General features: G+C 33.2%; 4 protein-coding genes across 8 annotated transcripts; 2 read left to right on the top strand and 2 right to left on the bottom strand.

The window, feature by feature from the left end:
- The first annotated feature begins 1,210 nt into the window (after positions 1 to 1,210).
- LOC110655551 (probable calcium-binding protein CML46) lies at positions 1,211 to 2,079 on the top strand. Its single transcript, XM_021811894.2, has one exon. It carries the CDS (start codon positions 1,430 to 1,432, stop codon positions 2,036 to 2,038), a length of 609 nt encoding a protein of 202 aa, XP_021667586.2. The 5' UTR covers positions 1,211 to 1,429; the 3' UTR covers positions 2,039 to 2,079.
- Positions 2,080 to 2,265: 186 nt separating this feature from the next.
- Positions 2,266 to 4,632, bottom strand: LOC110655550 (pentatricopeptide repeat-containing protein At5g39680). Of its 2 annotated transcripts, XM_058153478.1 has the most exons (2): positions 3,321 to 4,628; positions 2,266 to 3,248 (listed from the first exon to the last, which is right to left on the bottom strand). In XM_058153478.1, the coding sequence occupies exons 1-2, from the start codon at positions 4,564 to 4,566 to the stop codon at positions 2,449 to 2,451; spliced, it is 2,046 nt and encodes a 681-aa protein (XP_058009461.1). In that variant the 5' UTR covers positions 4,567 to 4,628; the 3' UTR covers positions 2,266 to 2,448. The 2 variants fall into 2 exon arrangements, with proteins under 2 accessions (XP_058009461.1, XP_021667585.2); XM_021811893.2 differs by having other exon boundaries at positions 2,266 to 4,632.
- Positions 4,633 to 5,345: 713 nt separating this feature from the next.
- On the top strand, positions 5,346 to 8,808 carry LOC110655549 (uncharacterized). Of its 4 annotated transcripts, none has more exons than XM_021811890.2 (5): positions 5,346 to 5,651; positions 5,919 to 6,133; positions 6,521 to 6,759; positions 7,424 to 7,572; positions 8,334 to 8,808. In XM_021811890.2, the coding sequence occupies exons 2-5, from the start codon at positions 5,952 to 5,954 to the stop codon at positions 8,565 to 8,567; spliced, it is 804 nt and encodes a 267-aa protein (XP_021667582.1). In that variant the 5' UTR covers positions 5,346 to 5,651; positions 5,919 to 5,951; the 3' UTR covers positions 8,568 to 8,808. The 4 variants fall into 4 exon arrangements, with proteins under 4 accessions (XP_021667582.1, XP_058009462.1, XP_021667584.1 ...); XM_058153479.1 differs by having other exon boundaries at positions 5,903 to 6,133; XM_021811892.2 differs by having other exon boundaries at positions 5,346 to 5,655.
- Positions 8,809 to 10,233: 1,425 nt separating this feature from the next.
- Positions 10,234 to 12,476, bottom strand: LOC110655520 (transcription factor CSA). Its single transcript, XM_021811833.2, has 4 exons — positions 12,089 to 12,476; positions 11,807 to 12,012; positions 11,178 to 11,678; positions 10,234 to 10,666 (listed from the first exon to the last, which is right to left on the bottom strand). The coding sequence occupies exons 1-4, from the start codon at positions 12,394 to 12,396 to the stop codon at positions 10,404 to 10,406; spliced, it is 1,278 nt and encodes a 425-aa protein (XP_021667525.2). The 5' UTR covers positions 12,397 to 12,476; the 3' UTR covers positions 10,234 to 10,403.
- Positions 12,477 to 17,846: the final 5,370 nt, after the last annotated feature.

Raw genomic sequence — 17,846 nt, 5'->3', positions numbered from 1 at the left:
TAAAGTATAAAAATTTAAAATTAAATATACTACTTAAAAAAAAATTAAAAAAAGTTTATTGAATATTGCCATTAGCAATAAAAGGTAGTCATATTAAATTGAAACTCAATAAATAAACATCAATACAAGTGTTTAAATTATAGATTATAAAAATTTAAAAGAAAAAAAAAAGTTGTTTTGATCACTGCTTATTTTACTATAAATGTTTATATCCCACCAAGGAAGCAATTTGAATATTTTATAATTTTAATATACGCATGGATTAAGACTATATAATAATTTAAAGAAATATGTTAAAATTTTACAAAAGTATTTTTAATGCGACGTAATTATAGATAATTCAAATAATAAAATGAATATAGTTTAGATACTCAAACAACAAAACCCCAATTTCCAAAATCTGAATCTAATATATGTTAAAAATAATTAATTAAAATCGTAGAATGAAACCTATTAGTCTAATTTTACATTTAAGAAAAAGCATTTGGTTTGATTATTTTTTTTTTATATTTTTAAATTATGAAAATAAGAATAGTTATGCTCTTTGGTTTTACTTTTTACCCACTTCTCATCATATTTTAGATTAAAAAAAGGGGAAGAATAAGAAGAAAATACCACAAATGGAAACAAGGACTTGCTGACAAGAATTTTGATGGAGTCATGATATAATATGTTGATCCAGATTCCAGAGTTCCCTTCTCTCAAGTTAGAACCGGCGTGCGCGGAAAGATGGAAAATATTGGTATAAAAGAGCAGACTGCAGGTATTCCACAGGGCCTGCTGTGTATGACTTGGAGATTTTTCCAGGAATTTTACCAAGGAAAAACCTTTGGTGGACGTTTCCCACAAGTTTCCGTGGTTGACCCTTTTAATTTTTAAACTTGAATGGAAATTGCATTGATTATATTTTATCAGAACAGGGAAAATGCAAGGTAGGATCAAGGAATTGGCTGTCCACTTCTCCTTTCCAAGAAGCTCTTTTTTTTTTTGAAAATGTTTCGAAGAAGCTTCACTTTTAGTTATTTTCAGCCAATTGATAAAAGCCTTATTAAATAAGGCAACCATATCGAAAAAGACAGAGAAAAGCAGGCCAGCCAAACGAAAAATTTTAAAATACGTAGCGAACAGTCTTCTAAGAATTTAAGACTCCAATTATCATTCAGAAGTAGAGAAATTTTCCTTTCATTTTACACGTATAAGGATGCTAATTGGTGACCATTTCTTCAACGTTTCCTCCACCTCCTTGGAGGCTTTGTCGATTGACCATACCTTATAAATAAACTCTTCTCCCATCCTTTCCTTGACAACTTCCAGCAAAGCATTCTCTCCTCTTGGCCTTTCTCTCCTGAGCTGAAAGCATTTCATTTCCTTCTACTTGGAACAGAATTAAGCCTTCTGTTTTCGTTTCTTGCATTAGATATACTCAGCCATGTCTCAAGATCAATCAGATTGCTTCGCTAACATGCAAGAAACATCATATAACGATCTATCCTTTACATTGATTGACATTTTATTGTGTGGAGAGTCTTTCAATTTGTTCAGTGATTTGCAGAAATCACTTTCAAGATTTTGGTTCTCTCTCCGATCCAAAATTAGTTTCAATAACTCAAAGGTATGGGAGGAGAACAAGAACAAAGATTCTGAGTCATCCAACCAGCAGCGTTTCTTAAACAACAAGAGAGATGATTGGAACCTCTGCAGAGAAGAGGTGGAGATGGTAATGGGGCAATTGGGACTTTTTTGCAGCTTAGAAAGTGAGGAGCTTAAGGAGTCAATGGGTTCTGATGACCTTTCGCAGCTGTTTGATGAGAAGGAGCCAAGCTTAGAGGAAGTGAAGGAAGCTTTTGATGTTTTTGATGAGAACAGAGATGGGTTTATTGATGCAGAAGAGTTGCAGAGAGTACTCCAAAAATTGGGATTAAAGGAAGGATTTACGCTGGATAACTGTAGAAAAATGATCAGTGCCTGTGATGAAAACAGAGACGGAAGAATAGACTTCACTGAATTTGTGAAATTCATGGAGCACATTTTTTCTTGAACATACCTTCGGATAACATCAAAAGCACAACAAATTTGAAATTCGGCGTGTCTTTTCCTCTCTGTCTTCAATCTCTCTCATAAAGATTTTTTTCTGATATATATATATATATATATTTATTTTATGGTTTTTTGCGACTATGTAATTACAGTATATAGTTAATATATTATCCACGTGAGCAGCAACTCCAGATGAGCATCTCCCAACAAAAACAACAATAATAATAATTTAGAAAAAAATGTTCCTCCGTGCAATGCTTCAATAGAACAACTTACATAAATATCATACTTTTGGGGGCCTCCAACAATCTCAATATCCTGAAGTTGCCATGGCTAACGTGGTCTCAGCAGTCCGAGTTTTTTAGCATGCAATTTTCTCTTTATATGTACAACTAAGAAGTACATTACATGTCACCAGTAATCTGCACAAGAACAATACCCTTCTTGAAAATGATGGAAACGATTGGTATCCCTAACAATTATCATCCTATTTGCAACCTTTGAAATAAGTTTCACAGCCAAGTGGCAATCGTCACACATTCTAAGGTTCTTTATTACAATAATTGGTGCTTTTGAAGGTGTTTTCATAAGACCATATGCTATGGCCAACTTCTCACTGTGATAACTAAGATAATGATCCTTCTGCTCATCCTCTACATCATGCAGCACTGCACCAGTATCCGGAACATAACCCAGTGGCTTAATCATAGTCAATAGTTCCTTTACCTTTTCATAAATCTCATTGTGCTCTGGATGTTTAGTGTCTTCTGAAACAAAAACATGAGCGACATTTCTTATCTCTATCCAGCTCACCCCAGGTTCTTTCTTCAAGTTTTTGTCCCTCATTAGCTTCCTAATTTTGACTACTCCATCCCACCTCTTTGCCTTGGCGTACATATTAGATAGTAGCATATAGGTGCCCACATCATTCGGATCCATCTCTAAGACCCATTCTGCAATTCGCTTTCCTAAACCATAGTTTCGATGTATATGACAAGCATTTATTAAAGTACGCCAGGCAACAACATCCCACTTTACAGGCATAGACCTCATAAAGTTCTGAGCATCATCAAGTCTTCCAGCCTTGCTCAGAAGGCCAACAATACAAGTATAATGCTCCAAACCAGGCACAATATTACTCTCTTTCATTTGGTTCAGATAGCAGAAACCTTCCTGCACCAAACCTAGATGACAGCAAGCAGAGAGAACCCCTATGAAAGTCACATAGTTAGGATACTCTTCTGCAACTAACATTTCTTGAAAAACATTAAGAGCTTCCTTACCTAGCCCGTGATGTGAGTAGCCGCATATCATTGCATTCCAAGTAATAGTGTCTCGAAGTGTCATGTCCGAAAATACCTTGTTTGCTGCTTGTATGTTGCCACTCTTTGCATACATATTGATCAAAGCATTTCCAACAGTAACATAATCCTTAAAACCTGATTTCTCAGTGCATGCATGTAACAAATGCCCAAGTCTTATAGCAGACAAACCCGCAGTGGCATTCAGTGTGACAGCAAAGGTAAACTCGTTTGGTCTTGCGCCATCAAGTTTCATTTTTGAAAAAAAATTCAATGCTTCCTCAAAGCACCCATTTTGGAAATAAGCAGCAATAATCGCTGTCCACAACACCACATTTTGACTTCGCAACCCATCAAAAACTCTTCTAGCATTTAAAGCTTCCCTGCATTTCCCATACATATTAATCATTGCACTGCTAACATATGCATCACATTCAACATCACTCATCAACATCTTACCATGCACTTGCAAACCCAACCTTAAATCTTTCAGACAGGCACAAAGCCCAAAAACATTAACATAAGTGACAGTGTCCCACTTCACACGATCACTGACCATCCTCCTCAAAACCTCAAAACCTTCCTTGAGATAACCATTTTCCAGAACTCCACTCAAAACCGAATTATAAGCAAAAACATCATTTCCAGGCACTAGATTCCAGATCCACATAACCTCTTGGAAACTGAAACACTTTGAATACATATGTAAAAGAGCATTCCTTACATATTGATGAAACACCAAACCAGACTTCAATATATAGCAATGACATTGTTGACCTTCTTCGACTCTTCTGCTGTGAGAACAAGAAGCCAGAGCAATAGCAAAAATGTACTCATTTGGGCTTACAGCATCACCAGAAACCATATCTTTCAACAACCTAATAACTTCAAATGAAAACCCATTATGCAAATACCCAGTCATCAAAGCACTCCAGGACACTAAATTTCTTTGACGCATACCATCGAACAGTTTGCGAGCAGTAAAAAGTTCATTGCATTTTGCATAAAAATTGATCAAGGAATTCGTCTCAAGTGCGTTGTTTTTGGTAGTTCGATTCGTAATGATTAAATAGGCATGAATTAGTTTACCAAATTTGAGGTTTTTAGTATCAGCTGATAGTTTTAAGAGCTTGATGGGGTGAGGAGGAGGAGCAGAGGGTGACTGGTTATGCTTGAAAAGATACGGCCCGTATCTGAGGGACGCATGGGTTTTTCGCGGGTTTAGCATCTGCCTTCGCTCACGTTTAGCCCAATTTTGCCTTCTAAATATACAATATTTTTGTTAAAAACAATTCAATATTTTATATATATATTTTTTAAAATTTTAGTAAAAGGTAAAATAAATTGAAATCTCCAAATTAGAGAAAAACAATGGTTAATTATTATATAGTTCATGAGGCAGTTTTGGATCTCCAAAAATTTAATGCTAAATAGATACTTAGTCTCTCCATCCTTCTTTTAATCATAGTTAAAACGTTAAAAATACCCTCATTTAATGCTTTACTCTCATGGTCTCTATGTAAATAGTTGCTGCCCTTTTTAACGAAGCTGCAGTCAATAGTTAAGGGCGATGAGACAGTGCGAGACACCCACCGGCTATACCGATAATTTCTATGTCTACCAAGATGATATTAGGGATTGGGGAAAGGGAAGGAGGCATAAGAGAAAGAGAAGCAAACAAGAAAATAACCATAAATTAATTGGGATAATTTTGTCATTTTATAGATCATTAATGAATGTTAAATAATTAAATTATTTAATTTTGAAAATATAAAAAATAAATAATAATTAATGATAAAATTTAGAAATTAAATAATAAATTACCTTAAATATTATTAATGATAAAATTGATTAAAAAAAATTACAATGGACTAATTTAGTGATTGAAGTAAATTTGAAAGATTTTTTAATATATTTTTCAAAATATATCAACAATTAATTAATTATGTCAAAATTTAGGGACAGTATAGTAATTTAATCCATGAAATAAATAGAAGGAGAGAGAGAGGAAAGACGAGAACGACCGGCCCTCGGTGACAGTACCCATCCATTTCCTCTTAAGCTGGAAAAGCTCTAGCAAGTTTTGTATCGTGGGAAATTCGTTCAAACCAGAAAAGCCAACACCCAACTGTTCTAACCGAGCTCGCCGCCAATTATAGTTGATATTCACGCCGGAAAACAAGAGAGAGAAAGTATCTTGGAAAGTAAAGGACGCGATTTTTCCACTCCCAATCCGGTTAAAACCCTGACGTTGCAGCGCATTGGCCCTTTGGCAGGTCGTCAGGACATCCATATCCGGCGTCGCCAACCCGTGTAGGTGGTAGCTTCATGTCGCATCGACAGTAATTAGTCACTCTCAATCTGAAAACTTTTAGTTCGAATTCACTTTTAATATTCATTAGTATCGTTACGGAGTTAGAAAACATATATATTTTCATTAACATTATATGAGCTATAGTCATGCACTGTAATTTATCATCTGAGAGTAATTAAGACTCTTTTATTTAGGTACTCATTGGTTTTTACCACTAATGATAATAGTTGATGAGTTTCTTGCTTACTAGTGAATTTTTGAAGCAGAGGGGGAAGTGCCTGATCCAATTGTCCTGCTTAATGACCATGTTACGTCAAGCAACAAAAGTGGGGCTTCCATTTATGAATCTTGTCCGATTCAAAGGATTACCCATATTGGAGCAACTTCATTTGGAGGAAAAGCTGCTCCGTACCTCTTCAGATAATTGGTGTATTGTTAATGATGGAACAAATGCCCCTGCTATAGTCATGGGAATCTCCGGGTAAGCTGTTTTTGAGTGTCTACTATATCTTGATAAGAATGATGCTCTTGCTAGGCCAACATGATGAGTTTTTATGTTATTACCCAGTCATAAAAATTAGTTAATTTCTGATGGAATATACTGTGAAAAAATTTTATTATGTTCTAAATTTTTGGTAGTGATATATTTGGTATATACTGTGAAAAAAATTTTGTTATGTTCTAAATTTTTGGAAAGGACATGTCATGTATTCATGTTACCTTTTATACAAAGTAACATAATTGTAGATTATGATAGGCATTGGTAATTGTAGCAATATATTTCCAAGATTATATTGTTAACTTGTGGCCTGAATGTGTGAACAAACAATTATGTATCCCATATTGATGGAGGTGAATGTTTACATAGGAAGCCTTCTGAACTTATTGAGATTGGACCTGTGTTGCGAGATCATGTTCCTGTCATCAAAAGGTTTAGTGGGGGTGGCACTGTTATTGTTGATAGCGGGACTATTTTTGTCACTCTCATATGCAACAAGGATGTTGTTCCGGGAGTGCAACCATATCCTCGTTCAATCATGTCTTGGAGTGGTCTGTTGTACAGTGAAGTGTTTCAAGGGATTGATGGTTTCCAACTGCGTGAGAATGGTACATAGATTGAGCTTTGAATTATAACACGTTTTCAGTGTCTGTATAATGTTTTGGACACTTGTAGATATAACACCTGTGAGTGATGTTTGTTATTATTATTATTATTATTAAATGCATGTGGCATATGCTTAAAGAAATACATATCCTCACCTTTATATGCTGTAAAAATTGAAATGAAATGGAAAAATAAAATAATTGTGCCGGAAATTCTCAACCGATATAATCACGCCTTTATATGGTTGTTTGTTTTTTCGTCTATATAATTGCTTGGAATTTTATAATTGTATTAGGAGACGCTTTTCTGTGATCTGACCAAACTTAAATCAGAAAGGAAGAGATTTAAAATTGTTTTCTAGATAAGTGAAACATTCCATAAAGCACATACAAACATTTTTAGTTGCTTTGCACTTATATCTAAATCTCAGGGTATTGCTGTGTTGCTGTGATTTGAAATTTAATGTTGTTTGCCACTCAGTCATAGAGACTAGGCAAACATTTTAAGTTTTCATGTTCATTGATTCTTGAAGGAGAACTTTCTTTTATTTTTTGCTCAGTGGGCCAAGAGAGAACTTCTAACTTATCATTTGTTTGATTGTGTAATCTGTTTTACATTTAATTTTAGTTTCAATAGCATTTCTAAGGACTTTCAGTTTCTGCTCAGATTACGTGTTTGGTGATCACAAATTTGGTGGAAATGCTCAATCTATAATCAAAAGTCGATGGATACACCACACCTCCTTTTTATGGGATTATGACAGTAGGAACATGGCATACTTGAAGCTGCCTGCTCGGGCTCCTAAGTACAGATCTGTAGGTTCTTATTTTGTTTTGTTTCCTCATCCATTATCTTTTTCTGAAGCGTTATAATTTTTTCCTTTTTTAGTGAATCATTTACAATTTTGATTTGTTAATGTTGAATTAAATTATTACATTTGTTTTCATTGCTGATCCCTACAACATTAGAAGTGGCAATTACTAAAATTTGAAAAAAGTAATGAAAAGATTGTAATGCTGGGTAAAATTTTTATTGTTCATGTCATTGTGGATCTTTGCATAAGCATTCCATTATGAATTCTCATATTGATGTTCTGGACTATTTTATCTATAAGAATCTTTGCATGCGTACATGATGAACTAGCTCTCTAGACTTGATTGTAGCACGCATTAGATATTTTGCAATTTTAACAACAACGATGCTCCTTCCCTAGTGGTGCATGATAACATAATAGTATTTTTCTTACCTAGAATCAGTCTGCTATGGATCTAAGATGTGGACATACCTATTAAATATATGGGTCTATAGTGGACTGGGTCTAAGCAATAATTTCCAAACATAATAATGTTGTTTTTGCAATCTGGTGTAACACAGAACATTTTGTGGAAGCAGCAATGAGAGGGCAATAACTGTGTTTAATAGACCATCATCTTTCCTTCATGATGCTTTTGATATTGTTTTCATTTAGTTTTTCAGCTATGGCCACCAAAAGCATGAACTGCAGCACATCGTTGCCCTTATCATTATAATTGCTTGGGCTGGTGTATAAAGTTTACATTAATGTTGTACTCTGTAGGCAAGAAACCACGCTGAATTTGTCTGTCGAATGAAGGAATATATGCCAAGATCAATTTTCATAGAGAGAACCATGAAGGCTCTTGAATCCCATTTCTCAGTGAAACCGGTAAACTTGGATGCAGTTGTTGGATCTCACTCATCAGGATATGTTCACTCCACCAGGCTTCTCTCAAAGCATGAACTCAAGGATGCTGTGACGACTTTGCTAGAGAGCAGAGCTCTCAGTGGTTAAATCTTTTGCGCCGAAACAAAATTTCATTTGCTGGGAACTGGAGAAGGGCCATACACTGGATATATGCCAATTGTTAGTTGAGCCCATTTAAATTTTGTTTGGACCCATTAATTTTTTACTCCATTATTTTTGCATTTGAGCATAATTCCTGCTCTTATTACACCGAATTTGAATCTCATGGTCACTGAAAACTCAATGCAAAGCATTTCAATGGGACAATTTTCTCTGATTGTGAAAGAAATGTCTATAGTTCCAAGCATTTGAAATTTTCTTTTTGTTTATAAACCTTAGTATCGCACTTGCTCTGGTTGGTATAGTTGGTATACTCGAATGTTTTGCTAATTCACTTGATTTACTACAGTTGGATGCCTCAAAGCGCTTGAATTTGAATTTTGAGCCTAAAACCTCTATCAGATATTACCTGCAGGTACCAAACACAAAGTTGCTCAGTTTTTCTCCCGAATTTTTACTTCTTAGGCATCCCATTGGAACAGCAGACAGATAGAAAGTTATAGAGTACAAGTCCTAGAATTAATCATCTCATTATTGTCGGATAAAAAGCAGAGCTTGTGAGATTAATGGAGCTCCAGATGTTTTTCACGTTGTGGGTGGATAGGTTGATGTCGTGACCTTGCCAACAAGATGCCATCTTCAACAAATTAACCAATTAATGTGCTTGCCGACTTTGTTTCCTGTTAAGTTGCTCCCTGAACACTATTTTAACTGTAGTTGGCTGGTAATGCACCTGTTAGGCTAGTATTTTCAAAGGTCCACAGGTGACTGAGAACAGTGTGTATTTCAAAGCTGAACAGTTAATATTACTTAAACCAATAGGAAAAGTTCAGCTACCCTTATCTTGGGGGAACCCAACTACATTTTCCATCATCTATCTCAGCTCCCACGAATGGCATTACTCAAGAATCTTGATGCTAGGTGTTGAGAACTGTTCAAATCTTGACATATCAACCATAGTGATGGGATTTGTTTCAATTTCAATAGGAATGTCTAATCTTTGAAAAGAATTGATCATAGAAGAGGTTGAAGAACAGATGGAGAGTAACAAGTTGGCTTGGTTTTTCATGGGTAAAAATCTTTGCTCGAATTCTGTATGCCAATGACAAATTAAATGGTTGACAAGCCCTCTTATTTGGTTTTGTTCTGCTATTTTGCAGCCCCACACACTGCCCCCTTTTCCTTATTTTGTTAATGGTCAGCTTCACGCACATCTTTCTCTCTGTCACATAGAAACTGACAGAAAATCTTAATTCAAGTAATTGCAATTCAGTACCTTATATTATTACTAGGCCTTGTTTGGTTCAAATAGCTTGCTTTTTGAGAAGTCATTTTCTAAAAAATAAATTAATTAGATCAAGATAAGTAAATTATTTTTTGGGAAAGTGAAAGAATCGAGAGTCTTTAAATTTTTGAAAAATCAAGAATTATGTACAGTCAACCAAACAAGGCAAATTTTAACACTTTTTAGAAGTTATTGAGTTGAGTTTCCTCCATTTACTAAATCGGACCGCACGAATAAAAAATAATAATATTACAACCAGTGAACTTCAGTTCAAAGCTTTTATGGTCATTTCCAGATTATGAAATTATAAGTTTAAATTCCGATTAGAGTCAAAAGCAACAAAGCTAGACATAAAAAAAATTATGAAGATAGATATCAATAGTGCTACTTCATTGATTCAGCATTGGAAATGAGATCTTTGGAGGCCGTTTGTGTACAAGAACAAAGATTATGATCATGACGAAAAAGGCTAAATCAGATTCATGCAAGAAACGATACTTCTACTTTCTCTCGACCTCGCGGTGTTCTCTTCTAATTCTTCAAGAAGCCCCTACTCCAAGAAAATCTATAAATGGTGGTGACATTGTGGTCTCAAAGTGGCTGGCTGCATTGTTCTCTGCAAACGATAGTGATGATGAAGAAGATGGTTCACTGACTGAGACTTGAGATGTTGCTGATGCCATTGAGTCTGAGAAGCCTGCAGAAAAGTGATGGTTTCTTGATTGTTGCATGTTGTGGAGAACGAAGAAGGTGGTACCACTGCAGTGCTCCTGCTGATTCGCAATCTCATAACTCTTGTGACCTGCAAACTTACACCCATTGGCCCACTCACAAGGATCATAAATACTAGCATACTACCACGCTAGCTACACATATCACACCCACAAAACCTTAACGAAATCATAATTAATGAATTCTTAATCACTGAAGAAGGGAAATTGAAGAAGGTGAATATTAGTATTGTGTCTTCGTCAAAATTATTTATCTTGCCCAAATTCTTTTCCATTTTTTTTGAAAAAAAAAAAAGACAAATATTGATAATAACATAGGAAACCTTATACTTTGCGTCAAAACCATTGAGAAAGACGATAGTGTAATTGAACTTGACAAAAGTCTGAAATAACTTAAGAGGAGAAGACGAGACAGGAAGAGAAGTAATGTGAAAAAAAAAATAAAAGGTAGTAAATTTCGCATAAAGAGGCCAATTAGAGGAAGTGCACAGAAACCCAAATGCACAAATTGCAAAGATGGCAGAATGTAGGAAATGGAGAGACCAAAGGACAAAAAAAAAAAAAAGAAAGAAAAGGACAAACCAGAAAAGAAATCAAAAGGCGTCTGTTCTGCACATGATCCTTGGGGAAGAGAGAGCAGATTGCTGCTTCTAACAAACAAGAGTCTACCACTTGTGCCTGCATCTTCACTAGAAGTCAAGTCGTAAAAACCTTTAGAATTAACATCAGCAAGTGGGACGTGACGAAATGGTTTGATTATTCTGCCATTACAAAGATTGGGTACTACTTCATTAATTCTGCTCGCAGAACCACTGCCATCTTCCGCCCTTCTTTTAGCAGCTTCAGTCTGTTTTCTCCTCCTATAAGCAAAGGATTGCTCTCTGTATTTTCTAGCCATTATAACATGCCAGTGATTTTTAACTGCATTATCTGTCCTCCCAGGGAAAAGTTGAGCAATTAAGGCCCATTTGTTACCATAAACTCTATGAGCTGCCATTAGTCTTTCTTCTTCCTCTTCGCTGAAAGCACTTCTATTGATTCTTGGGTCTAACTGGTTGAACCATCTCAATCTGCAACTTTTACCTTCAAATCCCGCAAAAAATAAAAAATAAATAAATGATAAATAAATAAATAAATAAATCCACAAGAAAAGAAACGTGCACAATGAATTTCGCAAACTCAAATGAAACGAAAAACAAAAGGCTAATTACCTGATCTTCCTTGCAACTTTTCTGCTATAAGGTTCCAGTTTTGAGGTCCATAAAGTGCAACAAGTTCCTTGAGTTTAGTGTCCTCGGCTAGTTTCCAATGGCCTCTAGCACAAACCTTTGATGATTGCCCACTTATTACTGAACCCTCACCATTCTTATCTCCCTTACATTTATCAGCAACGCTACTGTTTTGGTTGCTCTCCAAGCTACAGGCACAGCATTTGGGCATTAGTGATGAAAAACTCATTTGATGATGAGTCGTTTTGTTGTTAAAAGACTTACAACGACAAATATTCTGAGAACCCATGTTTGTGAAGGTCTCCATTGATGAGTTGGAAGGTGCAGTAATTGTTCATGACATATGATTTAGATGGTGGCAACAGGAAGTAATAGTAGTAGTGGTGGTGTAGTGGAAGTGCTGCAAGGTGATGTTCATGAGACAAATATGGAAAAAAGCAGAGTAAGAAAAGGAAATAGGTAGACGTGAAGAGTTTGGAGGGGAAAGAAGAGAGAGGTATTGCAAAGGACGGAGGGAGAGAGCAAAAATGTGGTGGTGTTAGGTTCTCATTCACTTGTAATAGAAAATCCATACACACGATTACTCAGATTCTTCTGCAAAAGCAGTTTCACTACTGTGACTCACTCTGATCTCTATTTTGACCATGTCTGTGCCACACTACCTTGTAGCGCGTCAGTCTACCTGTTGCGCATTTTTGTATTTTTTTCTTATTGAAACTTTATGGTGCACAGTGAAATTTATATATAAAATAGAGATAAAATTCATATATTTATATTTTTACATGGTATTCGTGACTTAAAAAAATATTATATGATAGAGTAGTGAGAAATGTTTTTAAGTGGGTGCTAAAAGATAAAGGAGTAAATATCAAATATGTAAATATAATTAAGAATATAGAAGAGGAGATTGCCATAAGTGTAAGAAAAGTGAGAGGGAGACTTGAAACTGAAACCGTATACCTCTAATTTCGAACAGGGAGAGTGAAAGAAAGAGCAGGGGTAAATTTAGTAGGGAGTGAGAGAGAAATATAATAAGGTTACATTTAGTTGTGGGAGATTAAATAGACATTTTGAATATGAGAGAAAAAGTGTAGATAAAAAGAGTGAGAGAGAAAGAGAACGCGAGTCTATTTTTTACATCACTAACAGCAAATTAAATGAAATTTGGACAAAATAATTAAATTGTTAACAAAATGAGAATTCAAGAAAGTTGTTATTTCAAATTAAAAACAAGAAAATTTAATTATAATTTTAATCAAATTTTAAAAATTAAATTATAATTTATCTAAAAAAATTATTATCTCCCATTTGAGTGTCAAGTTAAGTAAAATGAACAAATAACACTCTGTTTAAATTGAGTATAATATAATTATTAATATATTATATCATACGATACTATATTATATAATTTTTATTGTTAACGTATTTGAAATGATGATATAGTACATGATGATTAAATAATTTTTTTTAGTTAAATAGTATAATATGAAATAATAAATATAAAGAGTACTAAAATATAAAAATTTTAAACCATTTAAAACTATCGATTTAGTGCTTTAAAAATTTATAGTAAAATCATGATTAAGGTATAACTCAAAATCACCATTCTTCAATAACAATCTTTCTAATATGTTATGAAAATTTTTTTACTTATGTTAAGATGTATAAATATCTAACTAATAAAAAGTTATATACATATATTTTTATAAAAGCATATTATGATTTTAACTAAAATAACTATTAATAATTGATCGAGGTATAAACGGAGTGCATGGAAGAATTACTCAAGTGGGAAACCATCATCCAAGGGGCAAATGGATGGAAATTGGCTGTAATATATAGCAATTAAAGAAAGAATTGCTGAAAGAGAGTAGCACATGGTATAACATGGATTTTGCTGGTTAAATTAGAGTCACACGTGCAGAGGTCATCTCAACGTACTTGGAATGCTTGCCGCCAGGTGTAAGCCTAACTCCCTACTGCTTAAATGATTTTTATAGTTTGAAGGCAAAAACTGCCTTTCAATAAATTAAAAATCATTTTTGATGCTGCTGAAAGAATAATTTTTTTTAAAAAAAATTTTATTTTATTATTTTTAATAATTAAAATTTATTAAATTTAATTTTAAATTATTTTTATATTTTTAAATTAATATATTTAAAAAAAAAATAATTTTCTCAAGCAATATCAAATGTCAAGTAGAGCCTATGCCCCTCTACAACCGGAATAGGCTCTCTCCTCTCCCTGGACAAGAGGACACTTAGGTGTTGGACCAGCAATAGCAAACCTTTCCATTTCACAAAACCCTCTCTCTCTCTCTCTCTCTCTCTCTCTCTCTCTCTCACTTCCCACCTGAGAAAGCCCCTACAAAGCTCCAATTTTGAACCTATACCATCTTCTTCAATTTCTAATAAACTTCCAAATTTTGATCCTTATTGCTTTCTCCTTTATAGGGACACGTTTATAGACCACCCTTTGGTGCACAAATTTGTTCCTAACTGCTTTCTCTTGTAGCATGATCATCGTATATAAGCCATTAATTAAATCAATAGTGCTTTACTATTGAATGTATATTTCCAGTAAAATAAATCAGAAAAAATCAGGATAGAACAGAAAATTGGCAAGATGATTGCTAGTTCTTTCTCCAGCAGTGAAGGAAAGAGGAAGTTGAATCTGGGTTTTCTTTCAAGTTGCGAATTGTATTTGCCAACAGATCAACCTGTGTTGGTGCAATAGCACTGCATATTAATTACAAATAAAAGACGAGACTCTGAACCTCAAGACTGAAAATGGAAAACCATATTCCCAAGGAAGGTCAGTTGATGATATGACTGTAATTTTTATGACTGTCACATTTCAGAAATTATTTCAATTATGCATTCTGAATCTGAATTTCCCCGTCTTTTTACCGCTGGTCCCTCTTCACCCCTGCAACACCCCCACCCCCCCACTCTTTTTTCATGGATATGAAACAATTCATTCTCAATTAATAATTTCGATTTTTAGTTCACAGCTGCCTTGCATTTGTGCATTCATTAACCACCAATAAAGTGGCCATTGCGTGCATGAAGGGAGACCTTTACCCTGGCAGCTGCAACAGTTTGGGTTTCTTCCCATTTTCCAGCAGTTTATTATAAGCCTCTTGAACAAAGCCCTTTAATGAAGCAAAACGGGCCTGGGTCTTCAGCCAACCCATTTTATCATATTCAACTATGGGCCCAGGCATATGTTCTTCCAAACACGGACTATATAGATTACAAAAATTGTTAATACTTACTTTAGAGCCAATTGATAACTAAGAATTAATTACATGATGCTGGATAGATTCTAGCAATGAAGCAAGCATGGTATTGATTTCTTGGTCCCAGTGTGTAGAATTACAATTCACAAATAATCTAACATCCAATTATTAATCATAATCTCTTGAAATTAATTAAGTTAACCACTGTGATTAACATGGGACTTAGTGCCAAGATATGATGATGTGATGGAGCTAAGTAATTAGATCAAAACCGAAAACCCATTTGCCCTCCAAGAGAAATGTGGTGACATTCAAGTCCTACTACATCCAATTGTGCTTCCTCATTTTGGTTATTATTTGCTTCCAGCTTGGGACTGATGCGGACGTGATAACTAACTTGATTTGAAATTCTCTCTTTTCGTTTTAGTAATAATGAGGTTGTACAAAGTGTTTAATTGATGTAACTTACATGATTAATTAAGAACAACTTAGTTTATATATATATATATATATATATATATATATATCAACAGATAAAAGTATATTGCATTAAAAAGTCCGGAAACCCAGGACACTAAGAACACAAACTATAGAATGCTCAAGATAGTTACAACAACTGCTTTCTAAACAAGCCCCAAAAGTAGAGTCGAGTTGTAGAGGACCCCAAGACAACCATCTAGCAGAAACCATAGTCGCCCAAGGTTAGAAGGAGCAGAACTTGGCTAGATCTCTCACCCACAAAACACAAGAACCTCAGACCAATCAAAGCAAGGAATTTATAAAACGTTACAAAATTCGGTTGAGAATGGCAGTAGTGAGTCTATTCAATATCCCACTCGTGCTTTTCAAAATATCTAAATCATTTGGAGCCCAGTAAGTTGGCTCCTCTCTCTTTCTCTCTTCTACCATGGAGCTAAACAATAATCTATAGCATTCCTTAAAAACCTACAACCACCATGAACTTGCAACCATCAAGATCTCATGCAGGCCAGAAACAAATTAAGAAATTCAATGAGTTCGTTCTAATATAAAAACCTTATTTGATTAAATAAGATATTCAATATAATTTATAGAATAATTTAAAACTTAGCATATTTATCGATTATTTTTTTATCAGATATTTATCAATTATTTTGATTCGAGCTGGCTAATAAGACACATGGGAGATGGCTTGATAAAAAAAATAAAATAAAATAAAAAAAGGGAGAGGGCCCACAATTCACGTGCAGTTGGGGCAGCGATTCGGTGGGGCCAGGTCATATGCTTAAATTGAGGGTATGTCGCGATTGAATGCGGTGATGCCGACAATATTCTACTCGTTTTGGCCTCCTACTCCCCAAAAAATCAAACGGACTTGTAATAATATTGTTCATGAATTATAAATACGCCTCGAGTTCTGATATAAAATTATCAATTTTATTATTATTATTTTTTAAAAAAATATTATTTTAATAATTAAAATGAGTACTCTAATTAGATTAAAATTTGATATTTTTTTTCAAATTTTATCATAAATTATGATTGCGGGCGATTATCGATTTTATACATCAAAAATTCAAAACCAAAATCATTTTCTTATAGAATATTATAAAACAATAATTAAATTCAAAACAAAATAAAATTACTAATTAATCTAAATTGAAATAATATTTCAAAAATAGGGGTTTTTAGAATGTTTATTAAATTTTATTTTTATTTTTAAATTTAATATTAATATGAAATAATTATATATAAATTCTTCTTCAAAAGTGAATGTAGCTAGAAAGTCAATGAATTAATTATGAACAGTTTGTTGATGTGGATGCGATCATTTTCTCTTCCCAAATCCATGAATTCCAGAGAGTTATTGGATATTTCCTTTTCCAATTCGCACATGCCGAAGAAGAATGCTTTGATTGAGCGAACGCTGCGCCACTAACTGCAACAATTAACCAAATTAATTATTTTTGAAAAATATATTATTTAAATTTTTATTAAGTTATTAATCAATAAATTTTAATACAAATTAAATTATTATTTAATTTTTATTTTAATAAAATTAATTAATTAATTAATTTTTATATTTTAAAAATTATTAATATTTAAATTTTTTATTTTAATAAAATTAATTAATTAATTCATATATTTTAAAAAATATATTTTACGATAAAATTAAATCTAAATTTACTTTTTTGTTATATTGTACAAGTATAATTTCATTAATCCTCTGAACATCAATTTTTTATGTTTTTTCTATTAGGAGTCGATTTTTCTAGATGATTAAATTTATTATTGCTTTCAATAATTTTTTTATTATTATTTTTTATTAATATTTGATCAATTATTGCTTTTAATAGAGAAAATAAAAAAATAATTTGAATAATTTTAAAAAATATAAATTTAAATTTAATATTGATATATGAATCAATTAATTAATTTTATTAAAATAAAAAATTAAAAAATAATATTTTTTAAAATATAAGATCAAATAATTAATTTTACTAAAATAAAGTGACTAATTATAATAATTTGATTGGGTTAAAATTTGTTAATTAATTACAAAAATTGATAGAAAGATCAAATAATTTAATAGACAATAATATATTTTTTTTAAAAAAAAATTAATTAATTATATTAAAATATAAAGATTAAAATAATAATTTTTGAGACACATTCTGTTGTTCTTACTTTAGAGATTAACGAATGCATTATCACTCATATAAAGAATTTATTCTTTTAATTTATAGGGAATTCACATTTTTATAAGTGATGGTCTAGCATTTGTCGGTGCTTACACCCACA

Source organism: Hevea brasiliensis, chromosome 9 (assembly GCF_030052815.1).
Source record: "Hevea brasiliensis isolate MT/VB/25A 57/8 chromosome 9, ASM3005281v1, whole genome shotgun sequence".
Taxonomy (NCBI): domain Eukaryota; kingdom Viridiplantae; phylum Streptophyta; class Magnoliopsida; order Malpighiales; family Euphorbiaceae; genus Hevea; species Hevea brasiliensis.
This window is presented reverse-complemented; position numbering and strand designations above follow the sequence as displayed.